The sequence below is a fragment of the Dunckerocampus dactyliophorus genome, chromosome 6 (genome assembly GCF_027744805.1).
Source record: "Dunckerocampus dactyliophorus isolate RoL2022-P2 chromosome 6, RoL_Ddac_1.1, whole genome shotgun sequence".
NCBI classification, from domain to species: Eukaryota; Metazoa; Chordata; class Actinopteri; order Syngnathiformes; family Syngnathidae; genus Dunckerocampus; species Dunckerocampus dactyliophorus.
In genome coordinates, this window is record NC_072824.1 from 31,775,979 (window position 1) to 31,801,068 (window position 25,090).

Sequence of the window (25,090 nt, forward strand, 5' to 3'; positions counted from 1 at the left end):
AGCCTCAATAACAAGAATAAAGTCGTAAATTTACGAGAAAAAAGTCGTCCATTTACGAGAAAAAAGTTGTAAATTTACGAGAAAAAAAGTTACAAGAACAAGTCCTAATATTACAAGAATAAAGCCATAAAATTCTGAGAAAAAAGTCATAAATTTACGAGAAAGAAGTCATAAATTAGCAAGAAAAAAGTCATACGTTTCTGAGAATAAAGTCATCAATCTCCGAGAAAAAAAGTTGTAATATTACGAGGATAAAGTCGTAATATTGCAAGAAAAAAGGCATAAATTTACGAGAACGAAGTCGTAAATTTACTAGAAAAAGTCTTAATATCACAAGAATAAAGTCATAAATGTACGAGAAAAATGTAAATTAACCAGAATAAAGTCATACAATTACAGGGAAAAGTCTTAATATCACAAGAATAAAGTTGCAAATTTATGAGAACAATTACATTTGTAACAGTCATAAATTCACGAAAAAAATTAATACATCTACAAGAATAAGTTGTAGTTTTACGAGAAAAAGTCTTAATATCATGAGAATAAAGTGGTAAATTTACGAGAAAAAAGTCGTCCATGTACGACAAAAAAAGGTTGTAAATTTACGAGAAAAGTCATAAATTAGCAAGAAAAAGTCATCCGTTTCCGAGAATAAAGTCATCAATTTCCGAGAAAAAAAGTCCTAATATTACGAGAATAAAGTCAGAAATTTTACAATAGTCGTAAATTTACGAGAAAAAAGATGTCTATTTACGAGAATACAGTGGTAAAAAAAAAATGTTGTAATATTAGAATAAAGAATATTAGGATAAAATCCTAAATTTACAAGAAAAAAGTCATACATTTACAATATAATAATATACAATTTACAATATTACAAGAAAAAAGTCGTAAATTTGTAATATTACGAGGATAAAGTCGTAATATTGCAAGAAAAAAGGCATAAATTTACGAGAACGAAGTCGTAAATTTACAAGAAAAAGTCTTGATATCACAAGAATAAAGTCGTAAATTTACGAGAAAAAAGTTGTCCATTTATGAGAAAAAAGTTGTAAATTTACAAGAACAAGTTGTAATATTACAAAACAAGTGTCATACATTTACGAGAAAGAAGGCACAAAATTCAGAGAAAAAGGGCATAAATTTACGAGAAAAAAGTCATAAATTAGCAAGATAAAAGTCATAAATTTCCGACAATAAAGTCGGAAATTTACGAGAAAAAAAGTCACACATTTACAAGAATAAAGTAATAAATTTATGAGAAAAAAGCAATATTATGAGATTAAAGTCGCTAATTTACGAGAAAATGTAAATTTTAAGAAAGTTGTAAATTTATGCGAAAGTCTTAATATCACAAGAATAAAGTCATACATTTACGTGAAAAAAGTCGTAAAATTACGAGAATAAAGTCGTAAATTTGCGAGAAAAAAATAGAATTTCCGAGAATAAAGTTATACATTCATGAGAAAAAAAGTCGCAATATTACGAGAAAGTCATAACATGAAAATAAAGTCCTAAATTTACAAGAAAAAAGTCCTAAATATACGAGAATGTAAGGAAGGTCATTGGAGTGTTGCTTCATGTTCTGTTGTCGAGTCACAGTGTGAAAGTCCAGTACAGCGTAAGAAGCGGGACGTGATGTCACAGTAGCTGCTTCCTGTTTCAAAGGTCTCGCAGCATTTCAGTGTGAAAAATAGCCCACCCGGCCACCCCGTATCTTTCATGAATGACATCAACGTGGAAAGTGTGCTTCGCACACACACACACACGCGCACACACACACAAAGATTAAAGGTTGTGTGGGGGCGCCACGGCAAATTTGACTCATTTATTTTAAGCGTCTTTGAATGAATGAATGAATGAATGAATGAATGATTCTTTGTGATGTCACATTCCAAATAACCAGAGCCAACGTGACACAGACATAACTAATCTATTTTACTACTGGGAGATTAAACTAGTTTGGGATTATCATAAAAGAAAATGTATTTATACTTCTGACTTTTACTTTTTTAAACTAATCATACTGATAGAATTTTTAAAACTAATTTATTGCTATAATGATTATTATTATATGAATCAAATGTTTAATTCATAAAATGTTTCAAATGTTATTATATTCACTTTTTTCCATGGAATTGAGCCACCAAGTCATCTTTGTTTTTGAATATTTTATTTGAGTCATTGTCTTGATTTTATGTAAGCTAAAGCGGATTTATATTGTCATTATGTTATATTGTCAAAAATAAGCCCCCCCCCCAATACATTTAAAAATTCATACAAATAATGCTTTTATTCTTATGATAATCAAATAAATTCCTAAAATCTTCTAGTGTAATTATTGCATCAATTATGTTTTATTATAATTGTATATTTTTTCTATTTTATATATAATTATACTATTATATTAGTAATCAATCAGTTACATTGAATTTTGAAATTGACATTTTTCTGATATTAAAATATTTTTCTTAATATTTTTTCCAGTCAATAACACAATAAAATAACTCAAAGAAAAGTAATGACTGTCATGTTCTGTTTGTGCTGCTTCTAAAGTTATTTATATAATAATGCTAGCAATGCTATTATCATATACTGTACGTGTTGAGCGTCACGCACACTTGTTGTGTTACGTGGCCTACTTCCTGTTTGAGCAGGGGATATCCAACTTCCTGCTTTTAGGGCACCAAAGCCACAATTTATTGACACTCCCTACACGACCTGTCCTTTTGTCGCAGTTCGCCAGCTAACTAGTCCTCAGGAGCGCCTTTGTAACGCGACACCGACACACCTCAGACGCACAAACAACTGCTGGGAATGCGTGACGTCACATGGAGGGGCTTTCCCACGGCGAAACTAACGTCTTGTGTTATGTCGTCTTACACGTAAAAAACATTACTGTCGCAAATTACGCTGGCTTCATTCATAGCTTCATTCTAGTCAGGAAAAAGTCATTGCAACAATGTTTACTCTCGCTTCAATTTTGTTGGCGCCTTTTTAAAGATGCCTAGCAACAAGAGGCAAACAGCGTTGTAGAATCTTGATTTGAATGCTGCAGCGTTTCTGAACTAGGTTGACTTTTATTCAGGCACACAGACACGTGACACGATTTGTTATTTGTAGCTCAAGCTGTTATCTAGATTAAAAAACGTATATATTAATAGAAATGTTTTTTTAAAGTAGCAAGTACATTTCTTTCCAAACTTTTCAACTTTAAGTATTTTCGTAATTAAAAAAAAGAACTGTTTCATCTATGAAAGACAAAGTCAACACTCAAAATAGGAGACAGCTGATTTTATTACAAAAATAGTTGACCAATTTTAAGTGGGTAAAAACACACCAAATGATCCAAGAGTTGGTTTTTTATACACTTATATAATATATATATGCGTGTGCATACACATCAATATCTCTATATAGATGGATATCGACATCTATCAAATCCCAAATGAATAAGCAGTAAAAAGAAGAATGGCTTCTGTGGGAGGGGGTTACATTTTTATTTTAAATAATTTGACAGAGTTGAATAAATAATGGCATTTTCATAAATTATTTGTATCTGAAACGATTTGTAGATTTTGTGGCTGAATATGAGAAGCTTATGCATCTACGGCACTGTGCAAAAGTCTTGGGCCACCATCGGATGCGTTCTAATGAGCATCTGCAACAACAACGACCTCCACCAAGGCCAAACTGTGCGTATTTGTGTGTGTGCTTGTTAGTTGTTAGTCAGCAGACTGCTTCCTGGTTCACGGAGGATGATGCGTCACATGACATCCATCCAAAAGGTACTCTTCCTTGGACCCTGCAACCCCCCTCTACAGCAAATGAGTGTGTATTTTTGTGTCATTGTGCGTCTTCCTGTTTCCCAGTAGACGTCTGCAGACACCTGACCCATGGTGTTTTATTTTGGCGGTATGATGACGCTGAGGTATATGATGATCCGTCACGCACAGCCGCCGACTCAGAGTCCTCCGAAAACAATCTGGATGAGGTCATTCCTGGTCTCATAGCGTGGCGCACTCCTCGCAGTGGTTGAGGTACTCGGTGGCGGCGTCCTCGTGGAAGGTGGCGAGGCAGCGCGGGCACTGCAGGTCTGAAAGGTCAGTGTGAAAGGCGGGGTTTTGCGTCGCTGCCATTGTGCCGGCGGAAGGGGAGGCGGCCAGTTGGTGCTGCGAGGACACGTTTGTCCTCGCCGGGTGCTCTGTGGCGTCCCTGTACCGCCGTGAGGACACCCGGTGTCCGATGTGAACGTGACACAAAGGCATCTCCCTGCTCGCCCCCTGCTGGAGAAGATGGCGGTCAGCACGGTGCCATAAAGCCACGGGTGGCGCGTCGTCGCCAGCCTCACCTGCTTGTGTAGCTGCAGCTTCAGCTGGCAGATCTGCTCCTTCAGGTCCTGGATCTGAGCCTGCGCTCGCTCACGGTCCGCTCGCTCCGACTTGAAGTCCTCCGTGTAGATGACCACCTAAAGAAGCCGCCGCAACACAGCCATCAGCCATCAGGCATTAGGTGAACGTTAGCCAATCACAAGCGTTTGTGGAAAAGACAGAAAGGAGGAAAGGGCCGACACGCCTTCTTATCTTTGCAAAATATTTCAAAAAGAACGTTTGTTTTGTGACGATTCTCACCTCTTTTCATTACACTGGTGTGTGCGTGGGGGGGGTGGGGGATTAAAAAATAAAGTTGAAGTAGTTGCAAAATTAAAAAAAAAAAACAGAAATTGGATAAACTCATACTCATGACCATTTTTAGTAGCATAGAGTTGAAATATTAAAGAAAAAATACATTAAAAATGACATAAAGTCATTGTGGAAAATTAGGTTGGGGAGAACGTTATAATATGGCAATAAAGTCATAATCTTACAAAAAGAAAATGTACTAAAATGATTGAAGAAGAAAGTTGAAATATTTGGAAAATTAACAAAAAAACCCAGCAAAAATAGGAAAAAGAGCAAAGGGTGAAGTTGATAGAAATTGGCTTTTTCCACAGAGATGCAGTTTTTCTTGAAACATAAAAAACTTCCTCCCATACGTACACGTGCAAAATAAAACAGCAAATAAAAATAAAAATATCTCATAAAATGTCTCATAAAATGACGACTTTTTCTCAGAAGATTAACTTTTTGTCTCTTAATATTTTGAATTTATTCTTGTAAACATTTTTGCTCCCCTTTTATTTTTGTATTTTTTTAAAGTGTTCTTGTGAAATGATATTTTTAGAATGAGCCATTTGCGGGCCACAAATGGCTCCTGGGCCGCACATTGGACAACCCTGGTCTAGAATACCAAAAATCGACATTTTTAGGGCTTCTTATGTTTACGTCCACTATTTGTGTTTTTCGAGGATCACCTGTAATATTCTCATTTCAGGTCGTGAGTTACCCGCAAGGCATGCTGGGGACGTGTGCGTGTGGGCTTCCCAGCATGCCTTGCGGGTTCTAAATGGTATTGTTTTGCATGTGTGTTACTTTTTGTTGCGCCGTGAGCGAGGGACACGTTGATAAGGTTTGCATGTGACGTTGTGAGAAGCAACAATATACTTTGCTTTGCGAGTTCAGAGAAGAAAAGCAAAAGGTTGTCTTCAGTGTGAGGCTAGCTAGCACCCACCTGCTGCTCCAGGGTCTGGATGCGCTCCCGGTCTTTTCTGCGCATTTCCTCCATTTCTCTCCGGAGTCGGGCGCACTCGCTCAGCTTGTCCTCCAGCGAGCCGTTGAGTCTGGAGATCTCGTGATGAAGCAAGCCGCCGCTGGCCGAGCCCAGACCGGGAAGCGCCGCCTGGCCGGCGCCGGCCCTCAGGCGCTGACACAATCCTCGGATGAAGTCCTCCCTGCTGGAGTCGTACTTCTGCCACTGGGAGTTGAGACCCTGGACCTAGCGGCACATGTGCTTGTTTTGAAGCCGCACCCCGAGGTTGGGAAGGTTGTGTTGCGTTTGAAGGTGTTCTTACATAGGCCACACGCTGCTTTAGCTGCTGGTTCTCCTCCTGAAGGTGACGCATTTGGGCGTTGACGCACCTGTCAGGTGACTCTGGCAGCTGCGCAGAAAAGAGGAAGCAAGCATGGAGCCCAAAGTCAAACGCTAGAGGTGAGAGGAAACATCAACACTGTCACTGTTGCACTCAACCGCCCACGACAACGCGTCCGACGCTCATTTTACTTTGAAGGATCACAAAGACGCCCACATTGTTTCATAACAACGTAACATCTTCACGCCTAATTTCATCACGATGGAATAATCACCACTTTGCTGTGGAGTTTGGTCAAATATTTTTCAATTGAATGTGATGGTAATGATCATAAATACTGTTAGTCATTTTTTATGTACTTTGTTGTTATTTACAAAGGAGTATTGGAAAAACCACCTGAGATTTCAAGAAGTCATAAATTCAGAGAATAAAGTCGTACATTTACGGGAATTTAGTGGTACTATTCCGCGTGTCAGAGGGAAAGTACAGCACAGCTCTTCAGGAAGGACGCAAACGTTCCTCTTGCATCAGGCAAGCTTTTTTTTGTAACATGGGAACGTTTAGCATTTAGCTTAGCATGGCTAGCCCCTCTCACTTGCGCTTTCCTTAGCCCATCCCCTCCACATGCCCAAGATCAAAGGTCACATAAGTCCCGCCTTTTTCAGCCTGTAACATCAAGATACCAGTATGAAAAGGGGGCCTTAGGTGACCTTTGACAAAGGACATTTACGCCTTTGTTTCCTCTAACATTTACGTTTTTCCTGGTAAATTTACGCCTTTATTCTCTTAAATTTACGACTTTATTGTTGGAAATGTACGACTTTATTCTGGAAATCTCAGATTATTCTAATACTCCGTCTTAACAGGCATTGCCTGAGACAGCTATGAAAAGGGGGACTGAGGTGCCCTTCGGCCTCGGGCAAAGGTAATATTACGCCTCTTTTTCCTCCTAAATGTACGCCTTTATTCGCAAAATCTAAGATTTTTTTTCAATGTGGTCTTAATGTTCCGTCATGTTTTTTTGTTTAATGCTTTTAAAAAATCACTTATTATTGCCAATTGTTAATTGCACATATCCACATTTTTTGGGCTTTGTTTTTTTTAATGACATAATTGCTACACAGCAGATCCTCATTTTTTTTAGGGGGGTTTCCCTCCAGGACCAGTAGCAAATGCAAACCCCCCAACTATAAAAATGTCTATTTCTGAGGCAGTGATCAAGCCTTGGCTACGCTGCTGCGTCCAGGTACTAACTAATTTAGCTAACTTTAGCATACTTGTAACATAACCCAACACGAGTTCATCAAACCAAATGCCTTCCTCACTCACGCTGCAACCAAAAATAACACACGAGGAACACACACTTTAACCCGCAAGGCATGCTGGGTAACTTCCTATTTGAAGGGGAAGTGTGCATGTGGACTAATAAATGAGTAAACAATAGTATTATGTTGCATGTGTTTCTTTCCGTGTGGTACACTGACATGTGTTCCACGCGTGTTTCGGTTGCACTGTGAGCAAGGTAAGCGTTTGGGTTGGTTTGTGTTGTGTGAGGGCATCAAAAATACATTTTCAGTAGTTTGATGAGTTTGCACATTGAAATTGCAATATTTGCTGTTGTGGCAAAAAAAAAAATTGTGTTATTGTATCACACGCTAAAAGGCATGCTGTTGTACACATTATTATTGTACAAGCTTACATGTATAAGTATATGTACATGTGTAAATGTACATGTACATGTGTATAAGTATATGTACATGTGTATATGTATAAGTATATGTATATAAGTATATATACATGTATATGTGTATAAGTATATGTACATGCGTATATGTATAAGTATATGTACATGTGTAAATGTATAAGTATATGTACATGTGTAAGTGTATGTACATGTGTATATGTATAAGTATATGTACATGTGTATATGTACATGTGTATATGTATAAGTATATGTACATGTGTAAATGTATAAGTATATGTACATGTGTATATGTACATGTGTATATGTACATGTGTATATGTATAAGTATATGTACATGTGTAAATGTATAAGTATATGTACATGTGTATATGTATATGTACATGTGTATATGTATAAGTATATGTACATGTGTATATGTACATGTGTATATGTACATGTGTATATGTATAAGTATATGTACATGTGTAAATGTATAAGTATATGTACATGTGTATATGTACATGTGTATATGTATAAGTATATGTACATGTGTATATGTATAAGTATATGTACATGTGTATATGTATATGTACATGTGTAAATGTATAAGTATATGTACATGTGTAAGTGTATGTACATGTGTATATGTATAAGTATATGTACATGTGTATATGTACATGTGTATATGTACATGTGTATATGTATAAGTATATGTACATGTGTAAATGTATAAGTATATGTACATGTGTATATGTACATGTGTATATGTATAAGTATATGTACATGTGTATATGTATAAGTATATGTACATGTGTATATGTATATGTACATGTGTAAATGTATATGTACATGTGTATATGTGTAAGTGTATGTACATGTGTAAATGTATAAGTATATGTACATGTGTATATGTACATGTGTAAATGTATAAGTATATGTACATGTGTATATGTACATGTGTATATGTACATGTGTATATGTATAAGTATATGTACATGTGTATATGTACATGTGTATATGTACATGTGTATATGTATAAGTATATGTACATGTGTATATGTATATGTACATGTGTAAATGTATAAGTATATGTACATGTGTATATGTACATGTGTATAAGTATATGTACATGTGTATATGTATATGTACATGTGTATATGTGTAAGTATATGTACATGTGTATATGTATAAGTATATGTACATGTGTATATGTATATGTACATGTGTATATGTATATGTACATGTGTATATGTATAAGTGTATGTACATGTGTAAATGTATAAGTATATGTACATGTGTATATGTACATGTGTATATGTATAAGTATATGTACATGTGTATATGTATATGTACATGTGTATATGTATATGTACATGTGTATATGTATAAGTATATGTACATGTGTAAATGTATATGTACATGTGTAAATGTAAAAGTATATGTACATGTGTATATGTACATGTGTATATGTATAAGTATATGTACATGTGTATATGTATATGTACATGTGTATATGTATAAGTATATGTACATGTGTAAATGTATATGTACATGTGTAAATGTAAAAGTATATGTACATGTGTATATGTACATGTGTATATGTATAAGTATATGTACATGTATATATGTATATGTACATGTATATGTACATGTGTATATGTATAAGTATATGTACATGTGTATATGTATATGTACATGTGTATATGTATATGTACATGTGTATATGTATAAGTATATGTACATGTGTAAATGTATATGTACATGTGTAAATGTAAAAGTATATGTACATGTGTATATGTACATGTGTATATGTATAAGTATATGTACATGTATATATGTATATGTACATGTATATGTACATGTGTATATGTATAAGTATATGTACATGTGTAAATGTATATGTACATGTGTAAATGTAAAAGTATATGTACATGTGTATATGTACATGTGTATATGTATAAGTATATGTACATGTATATATGTATATGTACATGTATATGTACATGTGTATATGTATAAGTATATGTACATGTGTATATGTATAAGTGTGTGTATATGAACATGTGTAAGTACTTCACTTATTTCAGCAGCTCAATTGTTGTGTGTGCTTAAAGTGCAAAGTTACTTCGATATTTTCAGTATCGGTACAAAATATCACCACAGTGTGGTATCTCAAATTGGATCCCCGCCCTTAACCGTATCATTGGTAAACCATCAAGTTATCCTGCGTGATATTATTGTGATTCTTATTCTGCTAAAATATCACGATCATTCCATGAGCGTCGACTCTTCAGGACCACCTTGAGCATCACCTTCTTAGCCCCTTCCTCGACGTCTCCCTCCCCAGTCTTGTTCTTCTCCATCCTGGCCAGCAGCTGCCGGCACACCTTCACGGTGGTCCCCAGCTGGCCCCGCAGCTGCTCGGCCTCCTCTGCCAGCGAGGAGCACAGCACGGTCCTGGTGGCGTCGGTGCGCTCCCTCTCGCCCAGAACCGCACGCAGCCGCTGGATCTCCCGGTCCTTCTCGTGCCCCGAGCCGGTCCTGACGCTCTCAAGCTCCAGGTCCTTCTCTCGGAGCTGCGTGGTCAGCCTCTGGATCTCCTAGGGGGCGTACCATGCAGGTTTCAAACACACCTTGTTGGGTTTGTGCTGCAATTTAGTATGCAATACACAGGGTGGCAGACAACACCACCATACCCAAACCCCACAAACTCATCAGCAAAAAAGGTGTTTTGGATATTTTGGATATTTTTCTTCATTTGTCATAAAAACGAAGCATTATGACGAGCCTCTAGACATGAGGTAACACCCCTATAGTCACCTTTACACTCCTATTACCCAATATAGTCAGTGTTGCCACATTACTAAGAAAAAGTAATCTGATTACTGACTACTGAACTAAAAAGTAACTTAGTTACTTTACAGATGACTTTATTCAGAAAGTAACTAAATTACATTACTAGTTACCTTTTCAGTTACTTACAGCTGCTGCCTGCAACACTAATCAGCAATGGATATATAATGTTGAACTGAAATAAAAAATCAAAAATGAATGTTTTTATTTAAGAAAAAGTCTCACTTGCCATCAGCTTAACTCGGACATCTGTTTTATGAAAATGTAAAAAAAATAAAATAGGCTCCAGCATGCCCCCGCGACCCTAATGAGGATGAAGCGATATAGAAAATGGATGGATGGAATATATAAATGTAATAATAATTATTCTACCGATCCAGTGGAGCGTCACTCCCATATAACTTCTGTTGTTCGACGTCCAAATATCAACAGTAGTTGACACAAACTCGACATCATTCATCGCAGTCTTGATATTACGTTCCTCGTTACTGAAAAAAGTGGTTATGCAAGTAACGCGTAAAAAGTAAAAAGTAACGCGTTCCTTTGTAAGGCGTTACCAACATCACTGACTATAGGAGACGTAATAAGAGAAAATGAGGACGTGTGTGTTGCTGTAAATGTGTTCCCTTGGGCCTAGGTGCCCAAAGCGGGGTGCGCATTCCCCCAGGGGTTATCAATTTAATAACGTAATAAATAATTCGATTCATATTTTGCAACGTTTTGCTACCAAAATCTCTATTTTTAGTACCAGTCAAAAGAAGGGACAGAAGAACGGAAGAACCCTTGTTACATTTTTGGTGTGGATCCAGATTGGGAATTTTTTTTACACCCTTGGCGAAGGTCTAAGATCGAGCTTTCCATCAGTTAGGACCTCGCAAAAAACCAACAACAAACTGCTGTACTTCACTGATTTACATGCAATTTAGCAGAGGGGTTGGGTTTGGGACTAGAAAAACAACCTAATTCCTTTTTATGTGGATTTCTTCCCCTTGTAGGATTTTTGGTCATAATTTTTAAATGAATGAAATAATGAATTGTTAACATAAAGTCATTATAATCAATGATTATTAATAAAGATATCTAATAACATGTTACATTATCATATCTATCTATTATACAGAGCAAACAAGATTTGTTTAGAAATGCAAGTTTCTTCGCTGGCTTCTTTTCTCTTTAAATGTTCCTGGATGTTTTAGCTGGGCTAAGGGGCCATCAGGACCCACTGCTCGTTGAGAAGAGCGATATGCACTTTCACGCCGGTCTCCCAAAGTGTCAAATAAGACCAGCAAAGGTTGCTACATTAGTTGCTACACTAGTGGGGTCTGATTACTCGGTAAAAAAAGCGCAGTGTTGGGTTACCCAGCATGCCTTGCGGTGTGTACCGTAGATGTGGGTGTAATTTAGCGTGTTTGTTCAGAGGTGTAGTGTTCGCTAGGCAACATCAACCCCCCCGCTAGGTTTTAACTGTCTGCGAGACCAGCCTCGCTTGAGTTGTGTTAAAACGGAGTTATGATCCATATCTCCGTCGACTCTACAGCGTTGATAACGGCAAGCTACGTTGGCCAGTCATAATGCGTTTATGAGCGAGGGCGAACAGGTCCTACCAACCTTATTTCCAGTGGGGCGCCACCCCTAACTTTTAGTGAGTACTGTTTGCGGAAGTCACAGTAATAGTCAAAAGTTTGGAGACACCTTATCATTCAATAGCAAGAGAAACCATGTCTAAACTTTTGACTGGTCTGAGCCTTGGCGGAGGTCTGTGCTAATTCAAGTGCAGTTCTACTGAAATATGTACCTCAGCTTGTCTGGAAGCCTTGAACTCTGTCTCGTTCCTCTTCTGTTTGAGTTTGCAGATCTCCTGACACAAACTCTCCAGCAAGGACTTGGACGGCCCGACGACCACAGACTGGTTGTCGCCCACAGCCACGCGCGTCCTCTCGTGGCCGGCCAGCCTCGCCTTGAGCTCGGCGATGATGTTGTCCTTGAGGGCGAGCTGCTTGGCCAGGAGCTCCATCTCCTGCCGGCTCTCATGGTACAATGTGTTGAGGGTGCTGAAGCTCCGCTTCTTGTCCACGCTGTCGTGATCCATGGCGGGTCTCCTTCTTCTACCTTTCAACGGTTTGTCTTTTAGTAATCCGGCATTTGACAGCTCCCGAGCCGCGTTGCCTTGACGAGTGTAGCCGGGGATCAGCACCGTGTGTCAGCAGGTCCGCCTCACGGCTCGTCGACAATAATATAGACAAGCGGGGATTTCCTGGGGAACTTCCCCGCGTACTTTTTTGAGATTCGTCAAAGTGAGCACAGTGTCCTCTTGTAGACTCGAAGTCGGCCGCCATTGTGATGTAAACTGTTATTAAGTTTAATCAACACCAAGGAAAGCAATGAAACCGCAAAACCACAAATGGTAGCTAAAAAGTTGAAGCTAGCGTTCAACTGTGTTAGTAGCCTCTACAGACTGCACTGCTGTGGTGCGTTCAAGGGTTGCCGTAAAAATAACCTAGCGCGCAGACTCTTAACTGTAAAGGGAAAAATATACAAGTATATCCAAGCTTCACTGAGAGCTTCAAACTGCTGCACTCAACCCTTGACCTGAAAACAAGCCTGCATTTATTACACGGAAAAGTAACCATTGAGTCATTGATCGGTAGACGGTGTAGTTTACGCCGTTTCCACATGCACAAGAACGCAGCATCATGACAATTTTTTCCCCAACTGACATTTAACCTTCTTGTCTTGCTCGGGTCAAATCTGACCGATTTGCAACTTAAAACACGCCTAAATATTGTGTTTTACATCTGATTGCCTGAAGGTTTTTGACAGGGGTGTCCAAAGTGCGGCCTGCGGCTGTTTACTGGCCAGCAGCACACAGCAAGAAAACAACAAAAAAAACCCAACCAAAAACCTGAACAAATGGAAACATTTACAAGAATAAACAATATTAGGACAAAAATGTATAATAAATATTATAAGGAAAATAATATAGACTTTAAAAAAGTGATCGTATTATGAGAATATTATAATAGAATTATGAGAGTATTATGTTCATCAGTTCATCAGCACTTTCATTACATTTTTTGTGGTTTAGTCAACGTTGTGGTGTTCCCGGTCAAAATGAGCGCTATATGAAATGAATTGGCATCCAGATAATATTCATCCATCAGATGAGAAATCGTCCCCACATTTCAGACAGAACAATGTCTTTCCCGTGATTATGTGCTGATCCTCCCACGTGAACCACCTTCCAGACCAATCAGTGTATCCTATCTTCACACAGGCCATCAAAATACAGCATGATGTTTGCCTTGCAGCCCAATGACTAGACGACTGACCAGGGCGTTACCTGTCACAGAGGCTCTGGATGGACCAGATTTGAGAACAAGACGAAGAGGGCATCGAAGTTGGACCAGACATAAAGGATGACGTCTCGGAAGTGGAAGACAACACGGCTTTTCATCCAGACTTTGAGGAGACTGCCCAGTCAACGGATGGAGAGCAAGAGGCACCTGATGAGACATTCCAGTAAAAGAGTGGAGACTTGCTCTGGTCTTCATCCCCCAAGGACAGAGGAGATAGGGCGAGGGTGCAAAACATCATAAAGATGACGCCAACACGGTCGATGTAACATCTTATGTGAGCCACGTCAGCCCTCTGCTCCCCCACACAGCACCCCAGGACCATTCAAAAGGTGCAATCCCAGTACGGGAAAGTCAGATGCAGCAAAACGCCATTCTGGACTTTCCTTGAAATAATTCTTGATAACGTTTATACAGCTGCTGACATCCATAAAGTTTGTAACATTGTTATTTCTATTTCATATGTATCTTTTATACATTTTCTAGTATAAATGTTTGTTGTTTTGCAATAAATGTCACAGTTTGTAACAAATGCATTGCATGCATGACTATGACTATGCATTCTTTACTTGTGTATCTTGCTTGCTGCTGTAACAGATGAATTTCCCTGCTGTGGGATTAATAAAGTACTACTACTACTACTACTACTACTAAATGTGTTCCTTTGATTTACAAAAAGGTGTTGTGAAGTAGGCAATATAAATGAAATAATGCAGAACACACGCACCTTACTTTATGGTGGGAAACGTTTATGGTGAACAATTTAATGATCTCATGGCTACGTCGCAGCCAGGAAGTGGTGAATCAAGTGGTGTCCCATTTCCTAGTGGGTTCTTCCCCTTGGCCCTCGGTTTTCAGGGGTCGGGTGAGGGCTAAGACCAAGGGAAAGGGCTAAGGGGTAGAATTGGGATTCAGTCTAAATCAGGCAGGGTGACTCACTAATGGACTCTTCGACCGATTGACCGGCTCACTGCACTCACGTGCAAGGGGCCTCTTGAAATTGCTTCCTTTCACCAAATTTTGCCAGCACGGGTATCATGGTGAAAATTAACTAATTTAAAGTGCTCCGGGCGTGACTCCATACCCCCACCCCCCAAAACGGCTGCTCAATATGTCCCCCTTCAAAGGTTTAAAAATATTTGAGCATCTGACCATTTTGGGTTGCAGGTGCCATTCATCAATTGTAGGGGTCGCACCTGCACCAGCTCCTTCTACGGAGTTTGTCCAATCTCCATGAAAATGGAACCTTGTGTAGTCGACAGATGGATGGCGATACATTGCAAACATTGTGACTTTTCCCTGTAAGGTGTGGGAGGAGCCTGCTGGCATAGTTAGCTATTTGCCTTGAAACACAAAACACGCCCCGATCGATAAGTATTAGCACTCCTCGCCAGTGTGTCCCATCAACACAACACTTTGAACGCGTTTGTAATGTTCGGAAATCATCAAATTTGGAAAATGCATGTTGTCTGCCATTTTGGTTTGGGGGTGTCATTTTTCTGGGATATTCCCCATTTCTAGGGGCCGTACTTGAAGCAACTCCTCATAGGGAATTCACCCCATCGCCACCAAAATGAAAGCCTCTATACAAAACCAATGGGCCATGGTACGTTGGGAAAAGGTGGCGGGGCGAATAGCAGAACTTTGCCACTAAACTCCACCCACAACTTACGGCGACAGTCCACAATCTTCGCAATTTATTGTCTCCCATGTGTATCATACAGAGCAGGGGTGTCCAAAAATGAAAAATGAAAGGCTGCAAGGTCCGCAAGGCGTGTAGATACGCTACGAAGTTATGTTTGGTTCAAGAAAAAACTACGTGTCAGCTTTGTGATATCAGTGAAAAAGCCTATTTTTAGTATCAACTTCACTCTGTGCTCTTTTTCCCCCATTTTTGCTGTAAATTTTCTAAATATTTCAATTGTAGATGTTCCTTCTTGTAATATGACTATCTTTCCTTCATATTTTGACTTTATTCCCATAACTTTACAACTTCTTCAACTTTTTCCCCAACCTTTAAAAAACCATTTTCCTGACTATTTCTACTTGATGCTACTCAGGTGACACTGAATTCCTCAATCTTACAAGCTTATTCTTGGAAAATTGTATTTTTTTCTTTACAGTACAACTTTTGTCTCTTAATATTTTGACTTTATTCTTGTCAAATTACTACTGATTTGTCCGCTTGTGCTGTTGTTTTTTTTAAATTTCAAAATATTTCAACTTTCTTGTAAATTTTCTTGCAATATTATGACTTTATTCTCATACTACTTAGAATTTATTTTCATAATATTTGGACTTTATTCCCATAATATTCTAACCTCTGACGTAAAAAAAGAAGTTATATTTCCTCATAACATTAGAACATTATTCTCATAAAACTACGGCTTTCTCTTCTTAGATTACAACTTTTTTCTTTTAATATTAATGACTTCATTCTTGTAAGACGATTGCTGATTTTTCCATTTTCATTCTAGTTTTCTTGTTGAAAGATATTTTTAGAATTTGTGCCATGGGCCAATAAAAAAATAGCCGCAAGCCACAAATGGCCCCCGGGCCGCACTTTGGACACCCCTGATATAGAGGGTTCAATTTTGGCGGTGATCGGGCGAATCCCAGAGGAGGAGTTGGTTGAACCCTTTGAAATGGCAAAAACCCGGGAGAAATGGCACCTGCAAAGCAAAATGGCGGTCACGACTGGGATTGAGCGCGCTGGATCCAACACAATATTCTTCCAAATATGCAAACCAGAACAACTTTGATCAGAAATGGTTTGCTGTTTCTAGCAAGATGAGCACTGAATAAAACGAGTACTCACCCAAGTTATTCTTGGGCAATTTTGTTCTATTGGATATTTTGTGAGGAGAACGCTGTTAAAAAAGCAGCTTTTTATGAGTCAAAATGAAGGCAGTCCTGTCTAGACTGTCGAGGGCGGTCCCTGTTGCTTCTTTTTCCTCCAGCAGTCCTTGAAGCCCAGCACACACACACACAGGTGAGCCCACCATCGCGAGTCACATGAGGGCCCAGGAAGTGACTCATGGGGCCACATGGCGGTCACAAGGCTGCAGGGGTTTTTTGTATTCTCTTCTGAGCTTTTTGGGGTGACATCCTGCTGCCGCCTCTCACCTTTGTGATATTGTCACGTTACGATTGGCCCAAAATGCTGGAAATACCTGCCCGGGACTCCCCGCTAGTAATTACAAGTGTTTCGTGTGTAGCTCTTGTTCCCCATGTCTTATTGATTTGATTTGACACTTCCTCTTTCAGATCGCACAGTGAACTGTGGTGAAATGTAATACAGTTACTTTGATTTGTTAATACGAACGCACATTCATTATGACAAAATGCTGTCATCAGCATAGAAACAACAATTATATGGAATTCATGTTTAAAAAGTGATCAGAACGTGATTTATTTCCCTCCATATTCCCTTTCCTACCAGCAGGTGGCAGTGTTGAAGCTTTTTTTTTAAACCTCAATCTTGACTTAAAGGGATAGCTCAGATTTTTTGACTGGAAATTTTAACGGAAATCGTCAAATAACCTGTGCCGTAAAATGCACATGTTGGCGGCCATTTTGGTTTGGGGGTGCCGTTTTTATGGGATATTTGGCACTTCCAGGCGTCGTACTTGAACCAACTCCTCGTAGGGGAGTCACCCCGATCACTAACAAAATCAAAACCTCCACACAAAACCAGTGTGCTGAACTTCGGAGACCCAGTGGGGGGTAAGTGGCTGTTATTGGACTACAATGCTGATGGGGATGTCGCACAACTTCATCCAAACTATCCCTTTTCTTTTTACTCCCTTCCCTACCAGCAGGTGGCAGTGTTGAAACCTTTTATTTTAAACATTAACATTGACTTGAAAGGAGCAACAAAATTATTCACAATTCGTTTTTTAAGACCAAACAATGAGCTGCGCTGCGGGCACCTTTTATTTATTTTTTCAGTGCAAGACTAAAATATGATATTTTGATATTTCAAAAGAAACAGTGCTCTGAAAAACACACAACCACGTGATGAAGACCTTCTTCATGCTCACCAAATCAACAGTATAGAATAAGAAGCCAAGAAAACACTTGATTTTGGAGATGAAAAATGTCATTTTTATCACGGTTAACCCCCCCCCAAAAAACAGATGTAAGGACTACTACAGACGTGGACCTGCTGGTGCGTGGTCTACAAAACATAAATAACCGTCCGGGTCACTAATTTGTGTGAAAAAAATATCAATAACAGAGTTTTCCTTTAGAAACAAAAGTCCCATAGGATGGCAGCAGCTGCATTTGAACCACGATAATCGAGCTCTGCGTGCACTTCAAAATGCTGCTCCCCAACCGTCAGTGTGAAAGTCACGTTACCCTCTCAACTCATCAGCGCTGACTCAGCGGTTTGCTCCTTACCGCAATTACAACATTGGTTCTACAGCTGCTGTGTTGTGCAATATGCTTGTTTATCCAATTTCTCATGCATTCCAAATCATTATTACCATCATTATTACATTATTAACTTGGTATATGTGAGTTTTCCCCCTTTCGGCTATTAAAGCCTCCCTCCAAATGTTGCCTGCTTCCAAGTAACCCCCCACTTTCTCTTTGCGCTCTCGCTAAAAAAGCGCCCTGTGCTATAAGTAGAGCATTTACGGTAGCGCTCAAAGACGCAGGCTTTTTTAACCGCTGTTTTAGGTAGAAAAACCTTCACTAAAATGCTTCAAAAACATGCTGAATGAGCTTTTTTCTTTGCTAAGGTTAATGTTAAGCCAATCAAAACCTTCCGGAAACTCGAGAGCGGTAGAAAATGTACCTAGCCGCGGATTCTCAGAACTCATTTCGCCTAAAACTTCTAAACAACTATACGGTCGGAAAGAAGGCAATTCTAGCTAAAACAAATCGGAAACTTCACGATAAAGTTTCACAAAATATACGCTGAAGAATCTAGAACACAGGCGTCGGATGATTTTATTCCATTTTTTTGGGGGGGGATGATTTGTAAACATTTTCTTCAACACAGTTGTGTCGGTGACAATGAGCCAAAGAACAAATGATAAAACAAAAAAAAGAACATATGACCATAAGCAATTAAGGTCCACTAGGGAGTTTGTATAACTTCAAAATAAAATGTTACTTAACGCAATACTGTACACTATTTAAAGCTTTTATAATGGCAACAATTCAACGATTTACAGTCAACCCTGGTTTATCAAGGTTAATTGGTTAATACATGGAATATTTTCAGAGTTAGAGCATATAAAACATGTTTATGACTTTCTAAATACGGTTTTTAACATTATTAGAGCCCTCTAGACATGAAAGACATGAAGTAACACGTCTATAGGCACCTTTACACTCCTATTATGCTTTGTTTACACCACAGTGCTAATCTCAGGCTACGGCATCCAGTGTTGCCAACTTGGCGGCTTTGTTGCTAAATCTGCTCACATTCCAAACCCTCAGGGTGACGTATTTTCTCAAAAGCAACCAGTGACGAATCTAGCTACTTTTTCTGGCGTGGTTGGGGAGTGTCTGGTATTTGGGGACTTAACAGTGAAAGCACGTATTGTTCTAGAGTTTGTGTTTTCACTGAGCGGCAGTGTGTGCTGCTGGGAGGTCCTCCCCGCCCCGCCCCGCCCCGCCCCGCCCCGCCCCAAAGCAGTCACACAGAGTGGAGCGCTACACATCCATGAATCACGCATGCGCGCCGCCGCCGGTGTTTCACAGAGCGGGATATAACACGTACTGTAAATCTTAATTACACTCAAGCCTCATTCGGACTCGATCACTTACCTGTCAGAACGTGTGATGGGAGAACGATGTGTGCTAAATGAAACAAGCTGTCCTAAGTGCCTAAGTGCTTTTATTCACTTTTTTGTCTCTCCTACGATGCTTTCTTCCAACAGCAGCTGTTACACCGCATGCGAATAATATGCAAATTAGCCGACGTCGTCATCTAACGACTTCTAGGACAGCCAATAGCTGCTTTCCTTACTGAGGAGTTGGCAGCAGTGGATGACGAGCCAGAGAATACAATAGTAACGACGACGGTAAAAACAAACAAACGTATCTAGGCATTTTACAACCGCTACTTGTATAACTTCAAAATGAAAATGTGGCTTAACGCATTCGCTGTACACTATTTAAAGCTTTTCAAATGGAACTCATACAGTCGTCCCTCGTTTATCACCGGTAACTGGTTAACAAATGGAATGTTTTCGGAGTTAAACAGGTTTCTGACTTTCTAAAAACAGTTTTTAACATTTTTAGAGCCCTGTAGACATGCAATAGCACGCCTATAGTCACCTTTACACTCCTATTTGTTTACACAGGCCATCAAGGATCATCAAGAGACGGCTACCGCTAGCATAGCATAGCATGCTAGCGAGCTAACTAGTTAGCCTGCGATTTATTTAATCTAAACTTAAGAAAGGGTTTCAAACGGAGTGGAGAAGAAAGACAAGGTAGGAAGCGAAAACCTACCACTTGCACACGGAATAGGAGAAGATCTTCGTTTCACAGTCCTGACCCCCTGACCCACAGTGGCTGACCCCATGCAGTGTTGATGGTCATGTGATGCCGTGTCGTCTCGTCAATGTTTTGTGTCATTACTGACGCCTAGTGGCCAGAATACTACATGAAAATTCTATTTCAATATAATAACGGGTCACAGTCAGCCACGAAACAGCGCTCGTTTTTTCATTTACTCATTCTCTACGCCACTTGTCCTCACTGGGGTGACCGGGGTATGCTGGAGCCTATCCCAGCTGACGTTGGGCGAGAGGTGGGGTACACCCTGGACTGGTGCGATCATTTTTTGATGAATTCATTTTTAAAAAAACGCAATGTAGCGAGGGACGACTGGAGGATGTTGCTTGTTTTTGAAGTTGGGCGACAGAAACAAAGATCAGTGCTGGAATGGGAAGTAAAATCGTCAACACGGCTAACAGAGGGTTTTTTTTCCTTCTTCTTCTTCTTCTTCGTCTTTTTAGCACTGCAACTTGCGAATGCTGCGTGAAATCCTCTTGAACTCCCGCTGGCCCTTCTGCCAGCGCTTGAGCGAGGTGATGACCAGGTGGCCGTCCATCTTCTGGCCCATGACCAGGTAGGCGGCGTTGATGTCGTTCATCTCCTCGCAGACGCACTGCAGACCGTCCTTCAGCCACAGCACCGTCTTCCTCAGGTCGCGCTCGCTCACGCCGTGCAGCTTGTAGATGGTCTTGCTCTTGCTCTCGGGCACAATCTTGGTGTCGCCGTTGATGTACGAGATCTCCTTCACTTTGATTTTCAGGGCTGTCGGGGCACACAGAGGAGGAGGAAAAGGTCAAAAACCCAAACCAGCTGACAGATTTAGATGTTTTAAACCAGCGGAGTCCAAAGTGTGACCCGGGGGCCATTTGTGGCCTGCGGCACATTCTAAAAATATCATTTGTATAATAAATATAAATGTATATAACAAATGTATAATTAATTTATATAATAAATACATAATACATTTATATAATAAATATAAGAAGAAAACAAAAAACAGGAATGCAACAGCAAAAATGTAAAAAATCAGCAGTAAATTTACAGAACAAAGTTAAAATGAGAAGTTGTGATCTGATCAGAAAAAGCCATAATTTAACAGGAAGAACTTCATAATATTAGGAGGAAAAATAAGGTCATTTTAGTAGAATGAAATTGAAATATTGAAGAAATAAGACGAATGAAGTTGAAATTTTTGGAAAATGAGATTGCGGACAAGTTATGATGTTACGAGAATACATTCAAAATGTCATAGATATAAAGTCATAATTCCAAAAAGAAAATACACATGAAGAAAGTTGAAAGAGTTGGGGGGGGAAACAAAAAAGAAAAAAAAAGTATAAATAATCTAAAAATAGTTCTTAAAACATTATTAGCTATAATTATATATATATATATAACTTAATCATATGACAATATTAATGAATATTCATTATTAATAATAACATATAATCATTATAAAGTCAAAATATTAGGAGTAAAAAGCCACAATTTGTGAAGAGTGAAGAGTAGAAGCATTGAAGAAAAAGTAAGAATATGTTCTAAAGTCCTCATGTGATGAGAAACAAACCAAACTAAATCAAGTTGTGAGTTCTGGAAAATTAGGTCGGGGTAGAAGTTCGAATATTATGGGAAATACTGTATATGAATATTTGAAACAGAAACGGTGTAACTAATTACAGCCGTCCCTCACAATATCACGGTTCGATTATCGCTCTCATGCGTTTCTTCCCAAATGAATTCATGGCGTCTGTTTTGTGGTTGATTATTTCTTCTTAGTCAGGAAACGTTGAACGACAAAGGTATGTGTCGTATTGTGGCCACTAGGTGTCAGTCATGTTCCACTGATGAGACATTAGCATGAGCCATGGCATGTCCGACATGGTTGAGTGAAAAGACGTTCTCCTCCCATTCAGTGTGGAAGTGGTAAGCTTTTGGCTTCTTTGTCCTTTTCCGCACTCGGTTTAAAACCCTTTTTTAAGTTTCGACTACAGTAAATAAACTGGTCCTATGCCTACCGATGGTCATGAGCTTTGGGTAGTGACCGAAAGCGGATGAAATGAGTTTTCTCCGTAGAGTGGCTGAGCTCTCCCTTAGAGATAGGGTGAGAAGTGGGAGAAGCTCGGAGTAGAACCGCTGCTCCTCCAGATTGAGAGGAGCCAGATGAGGTGGCTCGGGCATCTGGCTCCCTGGGGAGGTGTTCAGGGCACGTCCCACCGGAGGCCTCGGGGAAGACCCAGGACACGTTGGAGAGATGATGTCTTTCAACTGGCCCAGGAACGCCTAGGGGTCCACCGGGAGGACCTGGACTAAGTGGCCAGGGAGAGCTTAAGCTGCTGCCCCCGCGACCCCACCTCGGATAAGCGGAAGAAGATGGATGGATAAATCAATTGGAGGCTAACTAGTTAGCTCGTTAGCTATCTAACGTTTAAAGCCGTGGCCGTCTCTTGTCTCCCTGCGGTGATCCCGTAGCCTGCGCATTACAGTAAGCATTTTCATTTTTAGAATAAGCAGCGGGCCAATGAAAAATGATCTGTGGGAGGGGAAACATACCAAAATCATTTTTACACAAGTTGTCCACAATTTCGTTGTCATTGTCGTCCGTTTCCTTGCAGGCATCGCACACTCTGGGCACTGAAACACAAAACAACACAAGCGCTAAATAAGTGTGACGCGCTCATGTAGATAAAGTCAGGGTTGTGGTGGTGTTTCCCGTACATTGAAATGATTCTTTGCTTTGGAGGTAGACATGGAGTGCCAATGACGCGCCTCAGCGGAACTCATAGAAAAGGTAAATGTAACATCAGAAATGAGGGAAGGGCAACACAAGGTCAAAGTACAAGAGGCAGTACCACAGAAATCAAACAAATAAACTAAATAACTGCAGTAAAAATAAACAATAAAATTGTGCAGAAATACCAGCTCTGTGCTGAAGTTCATATTTAATATGAATTCATAATAGAAACAAAATAAATTAATTATTCAATAAAATGATTTTATAAACAATAAACAAGTGTAATAATGCAGAAAAATACATTTTTAATAATATTTGAACTTGACATTATTTTTCCTCATAATATTATGACTTTTTTCTCATTTGAATAATTTTTTCTTGTAATATTTTGACTTTATTTTTGTAAAATTACCTTTCTGCTTTTTTATTTTTCGTTTTCCAACTCTTTAAACTTTCTTCTTGTACATTTTCTCGTAATTCTTCTTCTACTTTGTTCCCGTAATATTTGGACTTTATTTTCATTACAATACAACTTCTTCCACAGCCTCATTTGTCAAAAATTACAACTTTGTTGTTTTGTTTGTTTCTCATAATATTATGACTGACAAAAAGAACTTTTCCTCAATGTTTCAACTTTATACTACTAAAATACTATTTGTTCTCAAAATATTACGACGTTATTCTCCTAAAATTACGACTTTGTCTTGTTAGATTTTTTTTCTCTTAATATTTTTTACTTTATTTATTTTATTTTTTATAAAATTAGTGCTGATTTTTTCCGTTGTTTTAGTTTTCTTGTTAAATTAGGAAAATAAATTATGCACTGTAGGTTACATTTAATTAAAGTATTACATTTAGTACTATAAATGACAAATAGAAATAAAATGAATCATTAAATTATTAAATAAAAATAGTATTTAGTAGATGCAGAAGTAAAATTATGCAGAGAAATAAAATGAACAGTCCTGAATTATAAACTATGTGCTGCCGTTTTTATTTAATAAAGTACTATATTTAATCTTATAAATTATGTTTAAAAAATGAAATGAATAATAGTCATTAAATAAAATTAATAGATCTAATAAACAATGCAGAAGTAAAATGCAGATAAAATAAAATGAACAGTACATATTCTTTTTGTTAGAAATAAAATGTTAAAAAAATCAAATGAACATTGCAGAAATATAAGCTAGAGTACATGTACTCTATGTACTGTACATCATGCACGTGTGCGTACTATAAACTATACATGTGTGTGCATTGGTAAGAGATGTGTCACGTGAGATAGATGTAGTAGTTTGCTAGTGTTTCTACCTTCTGTGGTGACGGGCACCATGTTGTCGAGGCCGGCTGGGGGGATGCACAGGTCGTTGTCCAGCGGGAACCGATCGCACTCCAGCATTTTGGGCCAAGGGAACCCGAAGGCGGACATGACGGGCGCGCATCCGCGCTTGACGCTCTCGCACAGGGAGCGGCACGGTTGGATGGGCTCGTCCAAGTCGTCCAGGCACACCGGGGCGAAGAGCGAGCACAGGAACTTCCTGGTGTCCGGGTGGCACTGCTTCTGCACCAGCGGGATCCAGGAGGTCGCCTGCTGCAGGACCTCGCTCATGGTTTCGTGTCCCAGCAGGTTGGGCAGACGCATGTCCGCGTACTCGATGTCGCGGCAGAGCAGCAGGTTGGCGGGGATGGCTTTGCAGTTCTTCTTCCTGGAGAAGAAGTCGTGCTGGCCAAAGTTGTACAGTCCGTGGATGGCCTCCGCCAAGGCGAGCGTCAGCAGCCAGGAGAGCGGCGAAATAAAAGCCCTCATTCCGGCTCAGCGTGAAAGTGCCAAAGTTACAGACGTCAGGGTGTCAGCATGGATGCGCACTCTGCAGTGAGAGCTTCCCCCTGACTGGACTTCACCTTATTCACATCTGGGAGGAGTCCACACTCACGACTGTGGACCGGCTCTCAATTGCTCGTGGCCTCAGGGGCGT

The 25,090-nt window shown here is 39.4% G+C and overlaps 2 protein-coding genes across 3 annotated transcripts; both read right to left on the reverse strand.

The window, feature by feature from the left end:
- Window positions 1-3,292: 3,292 nt before the first annotated feature.
- On the reverse strand, window positions 3,293-13,051 carry tnip2 (TNFAIP3 interacting protein 2). 2 transcript variants are annotated; one of them, XM_054780463.1, is made up of 6 exons: window positions 12,301-13,051; window positions 9,965-10,252; window positions 5,951-6,037; window positions 5,611-5,874; window positions 4,352-4,468; window positions 3,293-4,283 (listed from the first exon to the last, which is right to left on the reverse strand). In XM_054780463.1, exons 1-6 carry the CDS (start codon window positions 12,592-12,594, stop codon window positions 4,008-4,010), a joined length of 1,326 nt encoding a protein of 441 aa, XP_054636438.1. In that variant the 5' UTR covers window positions 12,595-13,051; the 3' UTR covers window positions 3,293-4,007. The 2 variants fall into 2 exon arrangements, with proteins under 2 accessions (XP_054636438.1, XP_054636437.1); XM_054780462.1 differs by having other exon boundaries at window positions 3,293-4,286; window positions 12,301-12,980.
- Window positions 13,052-18,792: 5,741 nt separating this feature from the next.
- Window positions 18,793-25,086, reverse strand: sfrp2 (secreted frizzled-related protein 2). The gene is made up of 3 exons (XM_054778772.1): window positions 24,426-25,086; window positions 22,931-23,011; window positions 18,793-21,142 (listed from the first exon to the last, which is right to left on the reverse strand). Exons 1-3 carry the CDS (start codon window positions 24,919-24,921, stop codon window positions 20,838-20,840), a joined length of 882 nt encoding a protein of 293 aa, XP_054634747.1. The 5' UTR covers window positions 24,922-25,086; the 3' UTR covers window positions 18,793-20,837.
- Between the last annotated feature and the right edge of the window lie 4 nt (window positions 25,087-25,090).